Raw genomic sequence first — 20,233 nt, forward strand, 5'->3', positions numbered from 1 at the left:
TTCTCAAGTTCCAGCCCTGCAAAATTACTGCGTCATTCGATATGTGTATTAAATTGTTCAGTGTTATTCATGTAAAATCTTTGTTAATGTTTATTTTTCGGAGTCATTTCGTATTTCATTTTCCATTTTTCCATGAATCCTAAATATGTATGTATGTAAGTCCAACAAAAATTCGAATTTCTCACTAAAATTGTTGCTCTTTAAATTTTTAGTTTGCAAACCTACACACTCTTTCAGACTATTTTTCAGGAGAAAAATTTTTTCGTGAGAGGGTAGTGTTAGGTATATGTATGCCTACGTAGATATGTATATGTAATTAGTTATGAATCTGTACATCACTCCAGCTTTAACTCTCTACTAATAAATACTCTCCTCTGTCTCTTCTCACTGTGTACCACTTATTTATGTATAATCATATATACATAACATTAAGTACCATGATATGATGTTTCTTAACAATACGCTTCACGTCAAATGGTTAAGCGCACTCCTTGTTATTATCGCATCAGAATTAGACGCCGCCTATCGTACCATTTAATGCGCGCCCCTGCCAAAAAATTTGATCTCCTATTTTTTTAACATTGGAATTTGGGCGCCGTGCGGAGTTAAAATCCGAGCAAAATTGGAATTTTGCTAACAGTTGAAGCACACGAAAACAGGGCATTTTCTGTGGCTTTCACACCTTTGAGGAGATGTGGCGGGCGCAAATGTGGCAATTGCATCAAGACTCAGTTTTTTTGAAGGCCTATTTCCAATTGCGGCATAGGTCTCAGATTTTGTCCCCGATTTTATAAATAATAGCCAGTAGTCTGTATGTAAAAGAACTTAACGTCAAAAAAATTATAATTTAATTTCAAATATTAGCCAAGTTATTATTATTTTTCGAAATTTTAAAAATGCGTTGCAATTGAAATATAAAGTGCAACAGATTTTTGACACAGTTTACTCCTAATTGCACTTTATTCTATTTGCCGTAATCTACTTGGTAAAATTTTCAACTTTTCAAAATTTTCACTTTTCAAAATTTTGAATGACAATTTTGAAGCGCTGTAACTTCTTGCCCCCACTCATGTTTTTCTCAAATTTTTGAAATTATGATCTAATATCGAAATAGTTTACAGCAAAAAATTTTTACGCCAAACATAAGTGGGGGCAGGAAGTTATTGTGATTTTAGTGGCACATGTTATCTTATGGGTGGGAATATTCCCAAAATGATGGAAAAACAAGGGGCGTAATCAAAACTTTGAGTGGCGATTTCAAGTGTCACATGAATCAAGACTTATTTGCAACACTGATTTCAAAACATATAAGTTAAAAAAACTAGCCCAGACCGTGTCGACATACAAAATGACAGCCCTTGCTACGCCCACTGCTTGCGAGCCCCACCGTCAGTTGTGTCGCTCGGAGTGGATAGACCACATCTCCGCTCTCATGACTCTCCTCCGATCGAAGGTTTTGACTTGGAGTGACTCTCAAATATCCAAAGCGCATCGAGATCTGAGAGGGGCATGCAGAGGGTCTCTCCTCCTTAGTCAGGGTTGGCGGCGTGCGTCGCCGCGCGAATTTTCTCCAGCAGGGGCTCCAAATTTTAGATAGTTTTTTAAAAACTTATACCTCTTAAATTTTCTACTTTTTCGCTCAAAAAAACAACGCAGTCCAGTAAAAAAATTATATACTTGTAGCTTGTAAGTATGATTGCAGCCCATTAATCTATGTATGTGTAGTCGCAGTATGTAGGCCTATGTCGATGTGCTCTGATATTTTTTGCTTATATAAATGTCTAGCAGAATTGAAGTGAATATTATGAACATTTGGAAAAAGTTTAGCTAACTTTGAAGTAATCAAGCTATAATCAACTTCATTCGATGGATAGGTAATATCCAATCTTACAATTTGGGGAAGTGGTGTGTCACAATTCGGAAATATGCAATTAAACAATTCCACGCAGTAGGCGTCCTCATATGGCTGGGAGCATAATCTCGACTTCATGGTATATTCAAAGTGACGAAGCTGAGGAAGACAAAAATTTGATTCCTGGTGTTTCTAAGAAGAACCGGTAAGTGATGTGAATATTTTAAAATAAAAAATACTTTCAACTGATATAATCGGAACTGCATAAATAAATACGGGTAAATTTACCTTAAACATTTCGTCAATGTTAAATAGGTTCATACTTTTCTTTGATTTTTCCTGTTTAATCCTTTGTATTTCATGGCGATGTTCCTCTCCGAAGTCTATGTTTATATGAATACATATAAATAATTCAAAACTATGTATAATACCTATTTATAGCATCCACTTTATAAAATTTGAAAACCACTAAATACTACCCGTGGATATTGCTCATATTTATTTGCTACCCAAAAAAACTCGTCAAAACCCGCATAAAACCAACACCCCGGGGTAGCATATAATGGTTGCATCGAATATTCGAAGTTGAACTTACTTGTGACTTCATCTCGGACAACAAGTTCTATAACTCGAGATAGTGGAGGAAGGCTAAAATCTGGACCGTAAGCGCCTATCCAAACGAATTCCAATGTTTCCTTGAATTTCTCCAAAATGTGTAGCTCAATATCACCAGCGAGACGAAGATAGACTTTTTTCAGTCTCATATTTAATTTCAGGATAGCCCAGTGGTGCTCCTTCGTAGTTTTAGAGAAATCCAAAGCAATCTCTGGACTTCCTAGTGTTTCCAATTTGCATAAAGTTTTTTCTGCAGAATCACTCGTTACCAGTTGGATACCCTTCGTAAGATAATTAGGTTTACCAAAGTACGTAAAGGTTTTTAGATTCGTCGCTTTTCTAAAAATGGTCGGAAGCACGATGAGGAACTTGGATCTTGCGTTTTTATCATAGTCCAACCCAGCGAGGTGGACGTGGAGTTCCTTGAGGCACGACCAATTTGCTAGACCCTCCGTTGGGAACGAGTTTATGTCAATAATGTCATCCTGCAAATTGTCAAGGGGATAATGTATATAACGTAAAATCTGACCAAACATGCAGGACTTACAAACAATGGAACCTTTTATCAAGCTATACGAAGATTTTCTCGCGAGTTATATATAAAAAAATGATTGCATGTCAAATTGACCCAGTCACATTGACCCACGACAAATTGACCCGCTCATATTGACCCAACGACAGATTGACCCAATACCATATTGACCCAACGACAAATTGACCCAATACCATATTGACCCAAGTCATATTGACCCATGACCTCGACATACTGCATTTTTTATACAAAAAAACTTAATTTTATTTCATATTTCTGGTCACATATTCCAATCAAAAATTGAATTGTTCTAATAATTATTGGTCGTATTTTTCTTATGAGACTAATTTGAAGTATTGATGAAAGCCAGAACCCTCCGATACAATTTCAAAAACATAAAATATATTCTGTAATTTCTTTAATACGTTATAAACGACAAGAAACCGGGTGCCATCGTCAAAAATCGAGCAAAGAGGCATAAAAGAGACAAAACGGCATCAAAAAGCCAAAACGGCCCACATAAAGATAAAAGGGCATTGAAAAAGGCATGAAAGCAAAAAGGCTGCCTTCTTTGCACACATGCTTGGACGACTACACTGTGCTACACAGTGCATCTTCAAAATCTGAACAAAATAAAATTTTTGTAAACCGTTTGATGATATTTTCTTTATATTTGCCCACCTTGAGTGGGTGTGGCGGGCGCAAATGTGGTCATACCATCAAAACACTTATGGCTTATGTTCATTCCATGTGCACTCACTCTTCTTAAATTAAGAATCGTAATAGAAATACCTATTATAATAGGTATTACAGACTACTACCGTACTAGTATACTAGTACGGTTGGTTAAATGACTTCATTACTAATAAATTAAGGAATTTTACAGAAGGAGGACCAATAATTATTAGAACAATTCAATTTTTGATTGGATATGTGACCAGAAATATGAAATAAAATTAAGTTTTTTTGTATAAAAAATGCAGTATGTCTAGGTCATGTGTCAATATGACGTGGTTCAATATGACTTGGGTCAATATGGTATTGGGTCAATTTGTCGTTGGGTCAATATGGTGCTGGGTCAATCTGTCGCTGGGTCAATATGGTGCCGGGTCAATCTGTCGCTGGGTCAATATGTGCGGGTCAATTTGTCGTGGGTCAATTTGACGCGTCACCAAAAAAAATTATGAAACACATGACATTTATCTTTATCTTTGCGTTGAAGGCGTTTGAAGGAAAATATTGACGGTAAAGTTCAATTTTCGGGTTATTTTACTGGGCAAAAACCTGAGGCGCGTTTGAACTTGGCCCACAATATTGTTTCTTTAAATAGGTCATTCAACGGAAAGATAAGTTACACGTGATTCCTAATTTTCGGCTTCATTTTGTGACATAATTTGCAAGAAAGTCCCGGTGTAGCTTGAAACAAGGTACCATTGGTCTTCTTACATACATACTTTCTGCTGTCTGCACTTGGATTTGTTGCCCCATACTTGAAACTAGGTTTTATCGGAAAATTCGACATTTTCAAGCAGTTAAAACTCCATAAAGTATTGACAATAATGCTGAATAGAGGAATAAGGGTTTATGATCCAAACAAGTTTTTACAGTGTTTGACTTAACTATTTAGAAGCATGGAGCACCAAATCCGGTTGCAGACAGCCCAAAAATAGTGATGCAAAAGAAGGAGGCTAAATCCTGCGTGTTTGGCCACGATAGTGGCTGTCCTACGTCTTCTATGTATATACCGACTCTAGTATTCTGATACCTGCATAAACATATCGAAGGATATGGTGAGCGATGTCAAATTATTTGTTGTACGTAACAGCGTGCGAAAAAATGAAAATATTTGGGTTTGAGGAGTTTCCGTTTGGCCATTCCACATATATGCTTGCTGCAGAGTCAGTTTGTTAACGTGGGATCCATAATTAAGAAAGAAATTGACAATATGGTTCATAAAAGTGTGAACGGAGTCGCGTGGTGATTTCTCCTTACTAAGCAAAAGATCTAGCGTGGTTGTGGAAATCTTAAAGTTTTGGTGGAGGTATTGAGGATACAGTTCAACATATTTGGATAGTTCGGAGCCCAAACATTTCTGATATCGACTAGATGATGGATCAGCAAGAACTGATGAATAGAATGTGATAACAGACAAACTTCTAAAACGGCGAGAGGACCACATCAGCCAGTCAGAATTAACTTGACGAGTAATTTTTAGGAACGACAGATTTAGATAGGCCCATATTTTGTCGATGATCTGGAATTAAGGTAGAAGTAAGTATTAAAACACGAAAAAATATGCATACTACATATTCTAACTAGTCTTCAATTCCACTATTCCACTGGCAATTTGTCATTTGGTGCGAAATATGTATAAATATCTATGTATTCTATGCTTCTTTTCTATGTACTAATCCTAAAATGAAATAAGTCCAGTCAGTTCTTAATTTTATAAAGATCTATGTAAGTGCACAATAAAAACCAGTAAAAAGAGCTTACTGCAATTTTAAAATAATAAAAAGTTAATCATTTGCACATGTATTATATGAATACTACAAAAAGACACAGATCATACTGTATCTATCATATTGGGTCTGAATTACATATAACTTTCATTATACAATCTGTACGCTGGCACGGGTAATTTTTATCTTATGAAAAAATACATAATTCTTTATACAAAATCATACTCAATTATTACAGAGGGTGGTCCAAGAAGCTGTATAAATATTCCATAATTTTTCTAGCCCGCTGGCGGAACTTTATGGGTTTCAAACTTGCTGGATGTGATTGTCCTTGTTCTTATCTTTAAGAATATATCGCTTTTTACCCGATCAAAAAACATCCAGGGACTTTTCTAAGGTGTCTTTCTTCCACTAATTATTTTAAGCGTTCCAAAGTGCGTGAAAATTCATAAATTGTCAAATGTGATAATTGTCATTCCACGACGAAACATCAGAATTAATCCAATCTATCAATGTCTGATGACCACCCAGGGATGTCTTGATTTTTTATGACTGCAGAACCAAAATTATCGTAGTCCGTTTTTGCGCACTGGTGAGATTTCTCCGCAGTAAGCGGAAAAAAGTTTGATTTCTCTCAAAGCGTCGACCTACTTTAGGTCATTTTTGTTATGATATTTTCTAAATCAGTTTTAATGGTTCTCTGGAAAGTTGATTTATTGTAATCTAACCGTTGGACCGTGCTGCATTGGGACAAGGGATCTTGGTGGTTGGTTAAATCAGGTAAACCAAATTTTCAGCTATTTCGGGCATTTAGCATTGTGTAGTTTCTCAGTGGTGACAATGATATTAGACCCTTGGATTTACGTTGCATATCTCCACTAGGTACCACTCTATAAATTAATTGCAAATTCATTCCATGGGAACATACTTTAAGCTCTTTTTATAACGTTTCCCGTGAAAAATCGATTGGAACAGCCCGTCACTGGTACCTGTCCTTCACCTGATCACCGTGGGAGCACTTTTGAAATTAGGTTTACAAAAAAATTCACAAAACTATTTTCTGAGTTGGTCTACACGATTTTGGCTTCAAATTGGAATTTTATTATCTGGGCTTTGAATTGGGGTGGCTTAAACTTTTATACAGCTTCTTGGACCACCCTGTACTTACAATGGGGACGCAAACCATGTTCAACCAAGACAATTTTTCGACCATATTGGTTGGTTCGAAAGAGCAACTCGTTGAGAGCATCATTAACTGCGGTACTTGAACAGACGCAAAAAATTCAGCAAGTTTTGAGCGCTGCTAGGCGTAATTGCTGCCAAAAGTACAGATTCCGCTAAAAAATCGAGCGAACTTGCGGCGCCAAAGGTTTGCTGAATTTTGCGCAAGTGTCGCACTAAATATGGGGCTTCTTTTTCAAATTAACATGGTCGGAAAATAATCTTCAAAGAACATGTTTTGCTTCCCCATTGTTAATGGCAGAATTAAGGATGAAGTCCTTATGGATACATCGGAAATAAAAGATATTATTATTGAATTATGGCGAATGAATAAATAGTTGATGATAAATTGTCCGCTTAAAGTAAGGTTTGAAGGTTTAATTTCTCACCTCAATAGGAAGAAGGCTGAATGGGTTTTCTTGCTCAATTGGTTCAATTTCATTTCTAAGTGGAATATTTTCCATTTTTACTTCTGCTTAACTAAAGTTAAAATATTTCGTATCTCGTGTAAGTAATACGCATTCACAGGATGATTAAACTAAAGGATATACATACAACGGGTTAATTTTCTAACCTGTAAAATGGAATGTTACTGCAAGAATTTACCAACACATTTTTACTCACACTGACAAATATTCTCCTCACTGAGAGAAAGTTGTAGGACTAAGGAGGACTAACAAGGGAACCACAACTACTGTCCCATCACGATTTCCTTCTGAATAGCCTTAATCGACAGATAATTTAATGAAACTAAAACTTTGTCATAGAACATGCGGTGCAAAATCACGTTTTCGCGAAATATTTGGCGAGAGCTGCAACAAAACCTGCAATTTTCCCAATGCTTTTAACATAGCCACCAGTCTTTCGAACGATGAAATGAACATTATAGAATATTGATAAATTATATATGTAGATTTCTGCGTAATTTCATCCCGATTACGAATATGCAAAAAGTGATGCAAGCTTTTGCCAATTTTTTGCACATTGTGAAAATGGGAAAAATTTCGCAAATTTGAATTCTTCGCTCCTTTAAATTCAACAAAATTACGCATTTTTAGAAATTATTTGCGATATTTATTTTTGCAAGTTGCAAAAAAATTGCAATGTATGTCGGGATTTGTTAGTTATTCTACAAGTTAGATTTTCCTTAATTCGTAGATATGTATGTAAATGATACTTTTTTAGTTTCTATAAAATGATAATGAAAAATTGAAAAATTGCGAACTTCAATTTTTGCAAATTTTTGAAAATTTTTTGCAATAAGAAAATTGTATTTTACATTAGTTAAACTTCTAAATTTTGTTGAATATAAAGGAACGAAGAATTCAAATTGGCGAAATTTTTCCGATTTTTGCAATTTGCAAAAAATGGCAAATGTTTGCATCACTTTTTTGCACATTCGTGATCGGGCTGAAATTACGCGGACATGTACTTATATAATTTTTGAATATTCCATAAAGTTCATTTCATCGTTCGAAAGGCTGGTGTCTATGTTAAAAGCATTCTGAAAATGGCAGGTTTTGGTGCAGTTCTCGCCAAATATTTCGCGAAAACGTGATTTTGCACCACATGTTCTATGACAAAGTTTTAGTTTCACTAAATTATCTGTCGATTAAGGCTATTCCGAAGGAAATCGAGATGGGACAGTAGTTGTGGTTCCCTTGTAACTTAGTGAAAAGGTGAAACTGAAGGGGATATACAGTCAGTAATGGAATTTATCACTCAACGGACAAAACTGTCCTTACATATATATAAATCAGAAAATATATGTGTGTATACCTTTTTGTATGTTCACATCGAGTAATCTATGAAACTGGATCAGCCTTGGGTTGTAAATATATAGTTGAATGAGTACATATGTATATAGAAGGATGAAGGACCGCATTTACTTGTGTAAATATATTTTAAATTTAAGGAATTGGTAAACAATCAATTCTGCCGTTTTTAACGCGCCCATCAGAATTTCTCTCCAATTCCGGTATTTCTTAGTGTTGGCAGTATTTCAGGAATTTTTACAGAACAAGGACGCCAACGGAGTAAAAATCAAGAAAAACTCATCCGCATACAAATTGGTTATCGAGTTTAGCAAGATTACCCGGATTCCACCAAATTACAGAAATATTTCCGGGTCACTTTTACTTATACTTTTAAACTTTTACGGAGGTGGTTTCAGATTGTGACAAACCTATTGCAATGGACAGATCACGTGGGCGGGTGCATGCCCACTTGAAAGCGAAGTATCGACGGAGGGTTAATTGGAGTGGGCACGCCCTGGGCAACAGGTTGGCGAAAGGGTGGGCAATCTTCAACTGGGGGTGACATAATATAATCTGGCCCTGGACAAAAGTATTATTGCGGGTCGAACCAAAATTACGGAAATAGAGAAGCAGACGTGGAAAAGTTTTGGGATGGAGGATAAGTTATCCTGGATAACTTAAGTGGGATATTTTACCGTGTTTGGAATTCTTTGTGGAATTGGAATATCTAGTTTATTTTTTTTCGAGGTATTGATGGCATTACGGCGAGATATCTGAATACAGGAGGAGATCAATTTAGTAAAATTTTTTTTTCAGGGATGTAATTCTGAACACAAATTGGGTGTAATTTTTGAAACTGGGTTAAAATTCGAAAAGTTACAGAATTTTTAAAAATCCTGATTTTGGCTGACTTTTTTTGAAAATTCCACCAAGGACGAAAACATGCCTATTCAGGAAAACGAAAAAATACGGATTTTTGATTATCTCAGAATAAGCATATTTCACTTCAAATTTGCTCCTCAGTCAGTAAAACTATGTTGAGGCTGTTTATGCAGACCTTGGTAACATTGTACATAACATTGGTAAATTATATGAACTTAAAAACTATTACCAAATTTTACAAATATTTCTAAGGAAAATTATCTTACAAATGTTGGTAAACTTACTCACCACAAAGGCGTCTTTTTATTTAGAAGAAGTTTGTAAAATTATTTAACAAAACTTACAAATTTTACGAAGTTACCAATGATTGCGTGAATTGCTTCAAAATAATAATTTATCCACATTTTCGTCATTAATCACTTTCCCTTCTTCTCCACAGGGTTCAAATGAAGAAAACTAAAAGACCTGACCCCGTCCCTGTAAAAGTTGCTCCGATCAAAGTTGCCCCCGCCCCAGTCAAAACCACCCCCATTGTCAAAGTGGTCGAGGAATTCGACCCATCCGACACCCTCCTCCAGCACCTATCCACGCTGCACACACGTGGCAAGGAATTCAGCCAGAGCGGTGCTCACCTCGAGCTCGTCGACCTCCACGACGCCATCGGCACCCTCAACGAGTCAAAACCCTTAACCAGGCTAGATTCCAGTGAGATCAAATCCTTCATAAATCACGGGATGGGACAAGTCCTCCAATTCATGGGGATGGGAATCCTCCTCTCCCCCAGTAGAAAACGCCCCTCGACGAGGACAACCTGCTCAGCCAAACGGTCCATCAAATTCTGCTCTTCATACAAAAATTCGTGCTACGATGGAACATTGATGTTACCGAAGTATTAAACCGTTTCCACGATTTTATCAGGGTGCTCCAAACCGCTGAGGGACTAAATTTCGATCCCGGGTTGAACCTAACTTTTTGGCGGGATCGAGAAAAAACTGAGTGCATAAGGGACAACGATGACCCCTCCGTGGTAACCCTGGGTTACGAAACCTTTTCTAAACTGAGATATTCAACGACTCCACAAAACCTGGCGGAAATCTTGGTAAACTCTACCCCAGAGGGAATCATACTTCGCGGAAAGGCGGGAACTGAAGCAGTCTCAGCGCAAGGTTTAGTCTACTGTGAGGTGGAGTTAGATGAAAACCAAGCCTCACGGGGAGGATCTACCCTAGTGCGATTCAATTTGCCCGACATTACCAAAAAAGTTGAGGGTATTACGAACTATTTCGAACTGGCGGGAAGGGACAAATTTTCACAAATGGTGTTAATCTCGCATCGGGTGGAGAACGAGTGGTGGCTTTTGGAAGGGGGCAATACCACCACAAATCCTTCCCCGGGGGGAGATCCCTCCCCCCCGAAAAGAAGTAAAACTATGGAAACCCCGCGAATTCGAAGGGTACCGCCAATCCAAGATATTCGCGAATTCGAGTGGGAACTGGACCAATGCGGGTGTGACAAGTGTGACCCAGTCCGGCCAGAATTTGTGATTGAGGGCGAGCTTAAGTTGGAGATGGTCAATTTTAAAGTGATTTTCGACTATGATCATAATTGCGGTAATTGTGCGGAATGCGAGATGCGACGGGAGTGTCAATACGGGGATTATGATGAACCCGTCGTCATTTTTGCGGAAAGTGTGCCGCCACAAGAGCGCGGAAAAGTGATACGTTTGCAGGAAGAGTTTAAAATATTCGATGTGGAACAGTTCGACATAATGAGACATTATTGGGAAGAAGGGGTGTGAGATGGTTTAAATTCGGGAGAATAAAGTAATGCCTTCAATAATGGAAAGCACAAAATTATATTATACAAAACTATATTAATTTTTTACTGTGTATTTAACAGAAGTAATTTACATTAATAAACAAATTTACTACTGGGGTTATTTGTTACTACTTCAATCTACGAGCTACTTACTTGTAATTAATTATTTAATGTTTTTTTTTTGTATATGTATGTAAATAAATATGAAGTGAAAAATACATACTTTCATTATTTTATTCAGAGTGACCTGAGGTGTCTAAAATACATACATATACATATGCATATACACGTTGTTTCAATATGTGTGTATAAATACACACATAATTTTGGATACACTCATCAAGATTTTAATATTACAGCCAATGCTATTAGAGAGATATATATATACAGTATCAGTATATGTAATATTCAGAGGACGAGTATTAATGTATGAAAAATCCCTGAAATATATATGTACATAAATACGATATTTAATATTTAACAACATTTTGAATGAGCCCATTTCACGTCTTAGAATCCTTAAAAAATTGGAACTAATTATTATTAATTTAAACTCATTGGAACTTGTTGATTTTAATTTTAAAAACTCACCGCAATTCTATTAATCAAAATTTTTCAAAAAACTCTATAAACCTGTAGTTCATAATTTTAAAATGAATTCCCAAAGAGGAGAAATAATTTAAAGTGTTCTCATTTTGACGAATTTAGTGATGAGTCCTACTATTGGAATTTCAAAAAGCTGGATACTCAAATGTTCTCAAAAGAAAAAGCTTACTTTGGCCACACTGTCAAAATCTTTTGAGCTTTTGAGCATGAAAAAGAAGTACAATTGTTTAACTTTAAGGATAATTGATGGCCTGTCAGTACAAATAAACTCATATTCTGCTCTTTTGGACTCATCCCAGTCCACGATTACGTCCTGATAGTGCACAATTCCGTGGGGGCTATACGACGCCAGACGCGCTGTTTTCTTGACAGCCTCAATTTCCAAAAACATATTGCTTCCTTTATAATAATGAATCGGGATCGGATTATCGGTGGTGGTTTTGTACGCGAGTTCGACTTTGTAGAATGACCAATACGTTCCGTTCTCATTTTTGAGGACAGCCTGCTGCGTTGTAAGTTTGTGAAGGGGTTTTCTGGGTACCCTTGCCCCCTTTTTGGGGACGACCTCGTCCAAGTTGTTGTCATCCCCAGTAGCCTGTGGATGAACCCGGAAATAGAAAAATTAGATATATATCAGTCCCAAAGGATTTGTTTGGCTGATGGAAATATAAACTTTTCCTGGAATCGAACTTCAATTTGCCCGAGTCACTGATTTAGTGAAACTATTCTCCATAAAATAAATAATTAATGTACATAAATATACTCTTAAAAGCCCTGTGTTAATCGTAACTGCTCTATGTGCATATGTGACTTGAAGACAAGTGTTTCTCACCACATGGTGATAAATCTTGCCTGCATGATAACACATTGTCACTGGCTGGTGCTAACTTGTCACAATTAGTCGATAAACGTTATTACCGGGTTTTTAAGAGGGTAACATCGGATGATTATTATTTCTAATATTAGCCTACATACAACCATTTTGAATATTCTTTAAAGACGACCTTATGCGACTAATGTACTGAACCAGAACAATGTGTGGTGGCATTTCCATACAGATGGATCGACACGACGGGTAGATTAATTAGGTCGTGACTCGGACTAAAAAACAGTTGGGACTAGTACAATAAGTACTACATATTATGTAAATAGGACTTTACTGTTTTATGTATTACTTCGAAATTGTATGAATTTAATTAATTAAATTGGGTTGAATTGTGTAAAATAAAAAAAATACCTCTTGTTCCAGCTTTGGGATGAGATCAATTTCGTTGATCATTGTTTCTGCAAGTATTGTTTTTCCTTTCGCTTTAAATCAATACAAAAGTTTGGGAAATTGTGTAAAGTTTAAAAATTAATGTTGTGAAGCTTATAGGAAGTGTATTTTCAGTTGGACTGAAAAATTAAGGAAAAAAGATCAACTCTTTCCTCAGGCTAAAGCTGTAACATGTAGAAAATGTTCAACCCTTTCGTTCTAATAATAAAATATAATCCTTTGTTCGATACCAGAACATTCCCATTTACATGCAAAAGCTTGAGATACATACATACACCTGAAATTTAGTCATCGCTATGGCAGGGTTGAAAGACAATTCCAGCATTTAAATCTAAACTAATACTAGGGTTGCCGCGGGTACCCGTTACCCGCATACCCGCACGATTCTTGCGGGTACCCGTTTTCTGCGGGTAGCGAGAACTACCCGCACGGGTAACGGGTAATTAAGTTGTTATTTAATTTTGGACATTAACCACTTCGCCCCTATAATGACTATGTGGCGTATTTGACCTTTACGCCGAGTACGACCATGTGGCGTAAGTTCCCTTGGCACCGGAATACGACGATGTGTCGTATTGACCCTTGACAACGGATACGACTATGTGGCGTATTTTCCGTTCACACCGGCCTACGACTATGTGTCGTATCCGGAAAAAATTAGGTCATTGCCTCTCCAAGCAAAGCAAAGCAAGCGTTATGAGTCAACAACCCGCCCTTTAGGCGGGAAGATAAATTTTCTGTTAGGAAATAACATTAGAAAGGGAAAATAAATTAATAGCCAAGTGGCTATATCTAGCCAACACGCCGAGTTGTGAAAACTGTTTTTTGCACGGAAATTTCGACACCGATTTATTTCAACAACGCTTTACGATAAGATTAGAGAAATTGTTTTGCTCGCATTTAGCACAAACGGGCGTTTTGGGCGAGAAAACTAAAAGTTGGTTGAATTCCATCATTGCATGGATTTAATTATAGGCCACAAATAATCTTGCCAGTAGGGTAAACTACGTCAAAATTAATGATTACGTATCGGGTGCCGCTGAAATATCTTTTGGGCGGGAAAATTAAAAATTAAGAGATTGCAGGAATTAGTAGAATTTAATTTTCCCGCTTTAAATTGATTTCTATTCACCAGATGCGCCATAGTCTATTTTCGAGCAATTTCCTCTCACGGGATAATTATTCATTGCCATTGCTGTCTATTTAAAGTCATTGTAAGGATTTTTGGTTTTCCCGCCCAAAATCGGCTCCTAAGGCGCTATAATCAATATTTGCGAGTTTACGTACTATTATGCAAGTATTACTCCATGCTTGTCTAACTTTTCATGCAATTACAATCATTTTTAAAATTCGGCGTGTTGGCTATTTTCGGCTATAAACATTGGTGGTTCGCCACAACTCAAAAATGCAAATTATAACTCTAAATCCCTTCTTGAAAGGTTATTCACATCAATTTTCATAAAAAAGTGTCCAGAATAATTCCGGTGGGAACACCATTCATGGCCCAGGAATTAACGTCATGCAGTAGATAAAAATTTCGGGCTCAAGGGAGGTAAAAATTCGCGGTTACTAGGGGTGAAAGGTATGAAAAAACTCGTCTCCTAGGGTTGAAGTGGTTAATCAATTCACAAGGAAACTTAGCAGCAAGTTAGCCCATTTACCAGCAAGAGCGTCAATTTATTATTTATCCATTTCAAAATTTGCCATTGGCCAGCAACTAGCGTTTTCACCGAGTGTCTTTCCGGAGGCCACAGAAGCCTACGGCAGCCTCAAATGCTTTTCTCGTCCCGAAAATCCGGAGAAATTATCGTAGCTCAAGTACAGTGGCATCAAGATAACCTTACCCCGCCGAATCTCAAGGCCATGCGCGCACAACGACAGGCTCGATCCCGCATAAATCGCCTAAAAATGAGGGTCTCGTTTTTACCACTCTAGTGACCGTAATATTTGACCGTTTGAGGTCATATTTGGCATACTCATTGCCCATCACATTCCCCAGGTTTTCAAGGGTTTTGACCTAGGTCACCTACGTGACCTTCCAGAAATCACCAAACTTTTTGCATAATATTTGGTTTTTACACTCTAATGACCGTACTTTTTGACCTTTTGAGCTCAAACTTGGCACACAGACTCGCAACCATATTCCCCAGGGTGGTTTTCAAGGATTTTAAGCTTGGTCACTTCAGTGACCCCACAGAGGTCATAAAACTCGAATGACCTGTGTGGGGTCAGTGAAGTGACCTAGCTCAAACTTCTTGAAAACAGCCCTAGGGAATATGGTTGCGAGTCCGTGTGCCAAATAAGACCCCAAGAGGTCAAAAAGTACGGTTACTAGAGTGTAAAAACCAAATATTATGCTAAAAGTTTGATGATTTCTGGAGGGTCACGCAGGTGACCTAGGTCAATATCCTTGAAAACCACCCTGGGGAATATGGTTGTGAGTGTGTGTGTGCCAAGTTTGACCTCCAAAGATCAAGCATTACGGTCACTAGAGTGTAAAAACAAAATATTATGCAAAACGTTTGGTAATTTCTGGAAGGTCATTCACGGGACCTAGGTCAAAATCCTTGAGAACCACCCTGGGGAATATGGTTGTGAGTGTGTGTGCCAAGTTTGACCTCATAAGGTCAACTATTACGGTCACTAGAGTGTAAAAACCAAATATCATGCAACAAGTTTGGTGATTTCTGGAAGGTCACTGAAGTGACCTAGGTCAAAATCCTTGAAAACCACCCTGGGGAATGTGATTGGCAATGTGTGTGCCAAATATGACCTCAAACGGTCAAATATTGCGGTCACCAGAGTGTAAAAACTAGACCCTCATTTTTAGGCGATTTGTGCGGGATCGAGCCTGTCGTTGTGCGCGCATGGCCTTGAGATTCGGCGGGGTAAGGTTATCTTGCTGCCACTGTATAATATTCCTATTCTCAAATATCAGTAATACTTTAACTTGTATTTGTGTGTATTTATGTAAGACTCGCGAGATGTTAATTTGTGCTTTGAAGGTGAAAAACCTGAATCCGATTGAAAGCAAAAATTTTATTTGTATATAATTTTTTTCAATCAAAATTTAAAAAAGCCACACCTTAACATTTTTGGACCTAACCAAAAACATAACCTAACCTAACCAAAAACTTAACCTTTTTTCAAGTACACCACGATGGTCTGGAAAATATTTATATCAAAAAGTCAAACCAAAAATTAGGAAAAACATATTTTTTTCAATAAGCAATACAAATTACAAACTCAAGGTATGGTGGACAATTAGTACGCGAAGAAAAGTGTGTGTAAAATGTGTTTCAGACTTATGTAGGTATTAAGTTTCATGCTAAATATGTATGAAATCTCATTTAAACTTAAATTTTGAAAAAATGCGTGCAGAGAAATTTAAATTTTATTACAAATTTCGACACAATTTTCATGCAAGATAAACATGTACGAACACAGAATGAAACCATGAAATCACTATGGCTCGCAAATTGTTGGGTTTTCCGGTCGGACGCATGGGTTTACACCTGGCTGGACAAGATTAGGACAGTAGCAGTGACCGTAATAGTTTTCAGCAGCGTAGACAAGTACCACGACACCGTTCTGGAAATTGAATTGTACTCCAGGAGGGAGCAAAAAGCTCATCGTGTCGATAAATAGTTGAGAATCGTGACACACAATTTGCGACGGGGTACAGTCCTGAAAGAATTCATAAATAAGATGCATTTAACACTAAATTTGTATCGAAACTAAATATTCCCAGGAAGGTTGAATTGCTAATTCTACACTCTTAGAAACCAATGGTAAAATAATACCAAGCGGTATTCATATATGTGACTCCCAAAGCGGGATTGATAAGTAATACCGCTTGGTATTATTTTATGAATATACCACTCTTCCAAAATGATATACCTATCTATATTATAAGCTGGAAATGTTTGTCTGCAACGGAAGTGAAAGTAATTTTCCGTGACGGAAGTGAAAGTGGAGAAAGTGATTTGCATATCAACTGTTTTGGAAAGTTGATAAGTCAGTTATCCAGGATTTGCTGACTAGCTTATCAGGAAGGGAAGTTAACGGAAATAATTAAGTGCGGTTGTCGCTCTGCTGGGGGGAATAATTGGTTGTATCCATTTTGGCTATGGTTATCGCTCTGGAGGGGGGAAGTGGAGGGTGTGCCCCCTTGGGATAGGGTTACCGTTCTGCTGGGGGAGTAGGACGGTGTGTCCCCTGGGATAGGGTTACCGTTCTCCTGGGGGAGTGGGAGGGTGTGCCCCCCTGGGATGTGGTTATCCCTCTGCTGGGGGAAAGTGGAGGGTGTGCCCCCTGGGATGTGGTTACCGCTCTGCTGGGGGGAGTGGGAGGGTGTGCCCCCTGGGATATGGTTACCGCTCTGCTGGGGGAGTTGGATGGAGTGCCCCCGTTATATTTGGTTACCGACGTTCCGTTCAGGTCCATTCATTCATGCCCGTTCCCAAACCTGAGATATATACTGTAGCTGGGCTCGGATCTGCTTCCTCTAAAAAGTCCTGTTTTGATGGGAATCGAGCGTGCACACGCTCTTCCCTACTTTTGCAATGATTCATGTGAAATTTTAAACTTTGTCGTAGAGATGCGAAATTTGGCATGCACATACACCAAGATATGCTGCTTCATAATCTAACATCAATTCCCGTTCCGTTCGCTATAAATTTTTCAGGAAAAATCAAAAACCAAATGTCACTCCTATTCCGTTTGGTTTTTGATTTTTCCTGAAAAATTTATAGCGAACGGAACGGGAATTGATGTTATATTATGATGCAGCATATGTTGGTGCATGTGCATGCCAAATTTCGCATCTCTAGGACAAAGTTTAAAATTTCACATGAATCATTGCAAAAGTAGGGAAGAGCGCGTGCACGCTCGATTCCCATCAAAACAGGACTTTTTAGAGGAAGCAGATCCGAGCCCAGCTTCAGTATTTCACTATGCCTGAATGATGGGAGGGAGAACGGATTCCGTTCCCTTCATGGGTACCCCATATTTACATTGGATTGTTTAAATTACAAGATACATTTACTTAGCTTACACACAAGGGAATGGGATTCCCTTCCTCTTCCATTCCCTATGGATATACTTCAGGCGAAGTAGTGAAATCTTCACAAGGGAAGGGAATGGATTTCCCTTCCCTCTGGATATACTTCAGATGAAGTAGCGGAATCTTCGCATCAAGGGAAGGGAAAAGGAATGGGTTTCCCTTCCCTTTGGATATACATCAGATGAAGTAGTGAAATCTTCACTTCAAGGGAAGGGAAGGGGAGTGGATTCCGTTCCCTTCATGTGTGGAATAAAGTTACCGCTATGCGCTATGCTGGAAGTAATAGAGGGGTGCCCGATATTAGCTGGGGTTTATCTATCGAAGGATGTTACACCCCCAGTGTTGCGTGATCTGTTGGTGGGGTCACTCACCAATAAATGACCTCAGCTATTTAATATTTTTTCAAGACTCCTTTGCAGGCCTCACCGCAGTTTCACATAAAGAGCATGTCCGCTCCCAACACCAGAAAAAATATACAGTAACCGCGAAAGGGTGGGTGGGGACAGAGGGACAATGTCCTCATGGTTATTCGATGTTCCTATCGGCTGCCCATGTTATACACATTCCATTCCCTTCATGTGCAAACAACGTAGATTAAAGAAATGGAATCGATTCCCTTGATGCAGACCTCCGATGAATTAGTCAAATCTCCTATTGACAGATTTTGAACGCTGAGCATGAATATGTATGATATCATGTGCATTTTCACATGACACACACCAGTGACGGTGTGGACCAAGTCAAAGGTCACATGTGAACACACGTCAAACATATCTATGTCAGATTTTGAACCGGATATAACAATATGATACTCATTTTGCTTTAATTCACAGGATCAATTCGCTGTGACCCTATATTTACGACCACATAGTATGGCGTGAGAATTGTTTAGATTTCTTAAATATTTTAGTTTTCCTACTATTGAGTTTCAGCGAGGTCAACCGAATGGATTTGATTTGAATTTCAGCCTGCCTCCAATGTTAATGAAGTGGGCACGTGATTTTGTCGCGTAGAAATTCTGTGCGGTTGACCTCGATGCACTGTAACATTAACCTCTATCAACTAATATCATCACTTTCACGTTCATCACAAATTCCTTTGACTTACGTGGGCGACAGATAATTTCAGCTTATAATATACATATATTAAAATATTTAATTGGTTAGTGTTTTGCAAAATTCCACTCAATTTTCATGAAAATCAAATAAGCTCTCGCCCGGCGGGAGACGGGCTTATATGCTAGTATTTATATAGTAACAACTCGGTATTAAAGTTTTACCATATCTGTACCAAGTTTAAGTGTACCCACCATTGCAATTTTAATACCAGGCGGTAGCAACCTTATTACCGAGAAATCAATACCTGCCTGACGATACCAGATTTCTATGTAATAGTGTAAAAAAGATTGCCTAATTTCTAGAAAAACTGCAATTTAATTTTTGCCTAGATTATGTACATAGATTTTAGAAATTTTTAAGCAATGTACAAATTCGTAAAACTGATTTTACATACTTGTCGACACCAGCAATTCCCCAACTGCTCCGACAAACTGGCCTGAATTCCCCACATGGTGTTGCCAAAAATACCGGCGGCGTCCGTAACAGGGTTGTTGGTGTCGCTGAAAAGGCAAATCTTTAACCCGTCGTTAACATTCGTACTAAGCAGGATGGAAAGGAGGGGGCGTGGTCGACATATTTCTACAAATTCAATATTTAAATAGATGACATTTTTGGTGAAGGTAATAATTTCATATGCGTTTTGCTTACGCGTGCTGGTTTGTCGCTTGACTAAAATTTCGCTGGTAAAACAGGAGAGCGAGAGGATAAGAAGAATACAAATTAAACGCATGTCGCGTGATGACTTCATTTTAAGAAATATTTTCAAACTGAGGTCAAAATTGGGGTAAGACGAAAATAGTGAACTTGTTGAATTGTGCCGGGATGGCTATGTTGTAGTGCTTTAGTTGGGTCAAAAAAATTCGACATGCATGCTTAGAGATATGTATTTAGTTATTTGGGGACATGCATGACTGAACAGTATTCAGGGATACGACGTCAAAAGGAAGGGTTTAGCTAATGTTTTTATTAAAAGGTAGGAAAATCCGTACTAATATATTTTTAAAAAAGGTGTCAACTCTTTTAACCCGA

The 20,233-nt window shown here is 37.9% G+C and overlaps 2 protein-coding genes across 2 annotated transcripts; both read right to left on the minus strand.

Moving 5' to 3' along the window:
• Positions 1 to 1,044: 1,044 nt before the first annotated feature.
• On the minus strand, positions 1,045 to 7,296 carry LOC118435662. The gene is made up of 6 exons (XM_035852031.1): positions 7,257 to 7,296; positions 7,072 to 7,162; positions 4,765 to 5,253; positions 2,448 to 2,952; positions 2,141 to 2,235; positions 1,045 to 2,044 (listed from the first exon to the last, which is right to left on the minus strand). The coding sequence occupies exons 2-6, from the start codon at positions 7,144 to 7,146 to the stop codon at positions 1,712 to 1,714; spliced, it is 1,497 nt and encodes a 498-aa protein (XP_035707924.1). The 5' UTR covers positions 7,147 to 7,162; positions 7,257 to 7,296; the 3' UTR covers positions 1,045 to 1,711.
• Positions 7,297 to 11,836: 4,540 nt separating this feature from the next.
• On the minus strand, positions 11,837 to 13,158 carry LOC118435814. The gene is made up of 2 exons (XM_035852251.1): positions 12,983 to 13,158; positions 11,837 to 12,340 (listed from the first exon to the last, which is right to left on the minus strand). The coding sequence occupies exons 1-2, from the start codon at positions 13,022 to 13,024 to the stop codon at positions 11,897 to 11,899; spliced, it is 486 nt and encodes a 161-aa protein (XP_035708144.1). The 5' UTR covers positions 13,025 to 13,158; the 3' UTR covers positions 11,837 to 11,896.
• Positions 13,159 to 20,233: the final 7,075 nt, after the last annotated feature.

This window comes from Folsomia candida, unplaced genomic scaffold, assembly GCF_002217175.1.
Source record: "Folsomia candida strain VU population unplaced genomic scaffold, ASM221717v1 Fcan01_Sc005, whole genome shotgun sequence".
NCBI classification, from domain to species: Eukaryota; Metazoa; Arthropoda; class Collembola; order Entomobryomorpha; family Isotomidae; genus Folsomia; species Folsomia candida.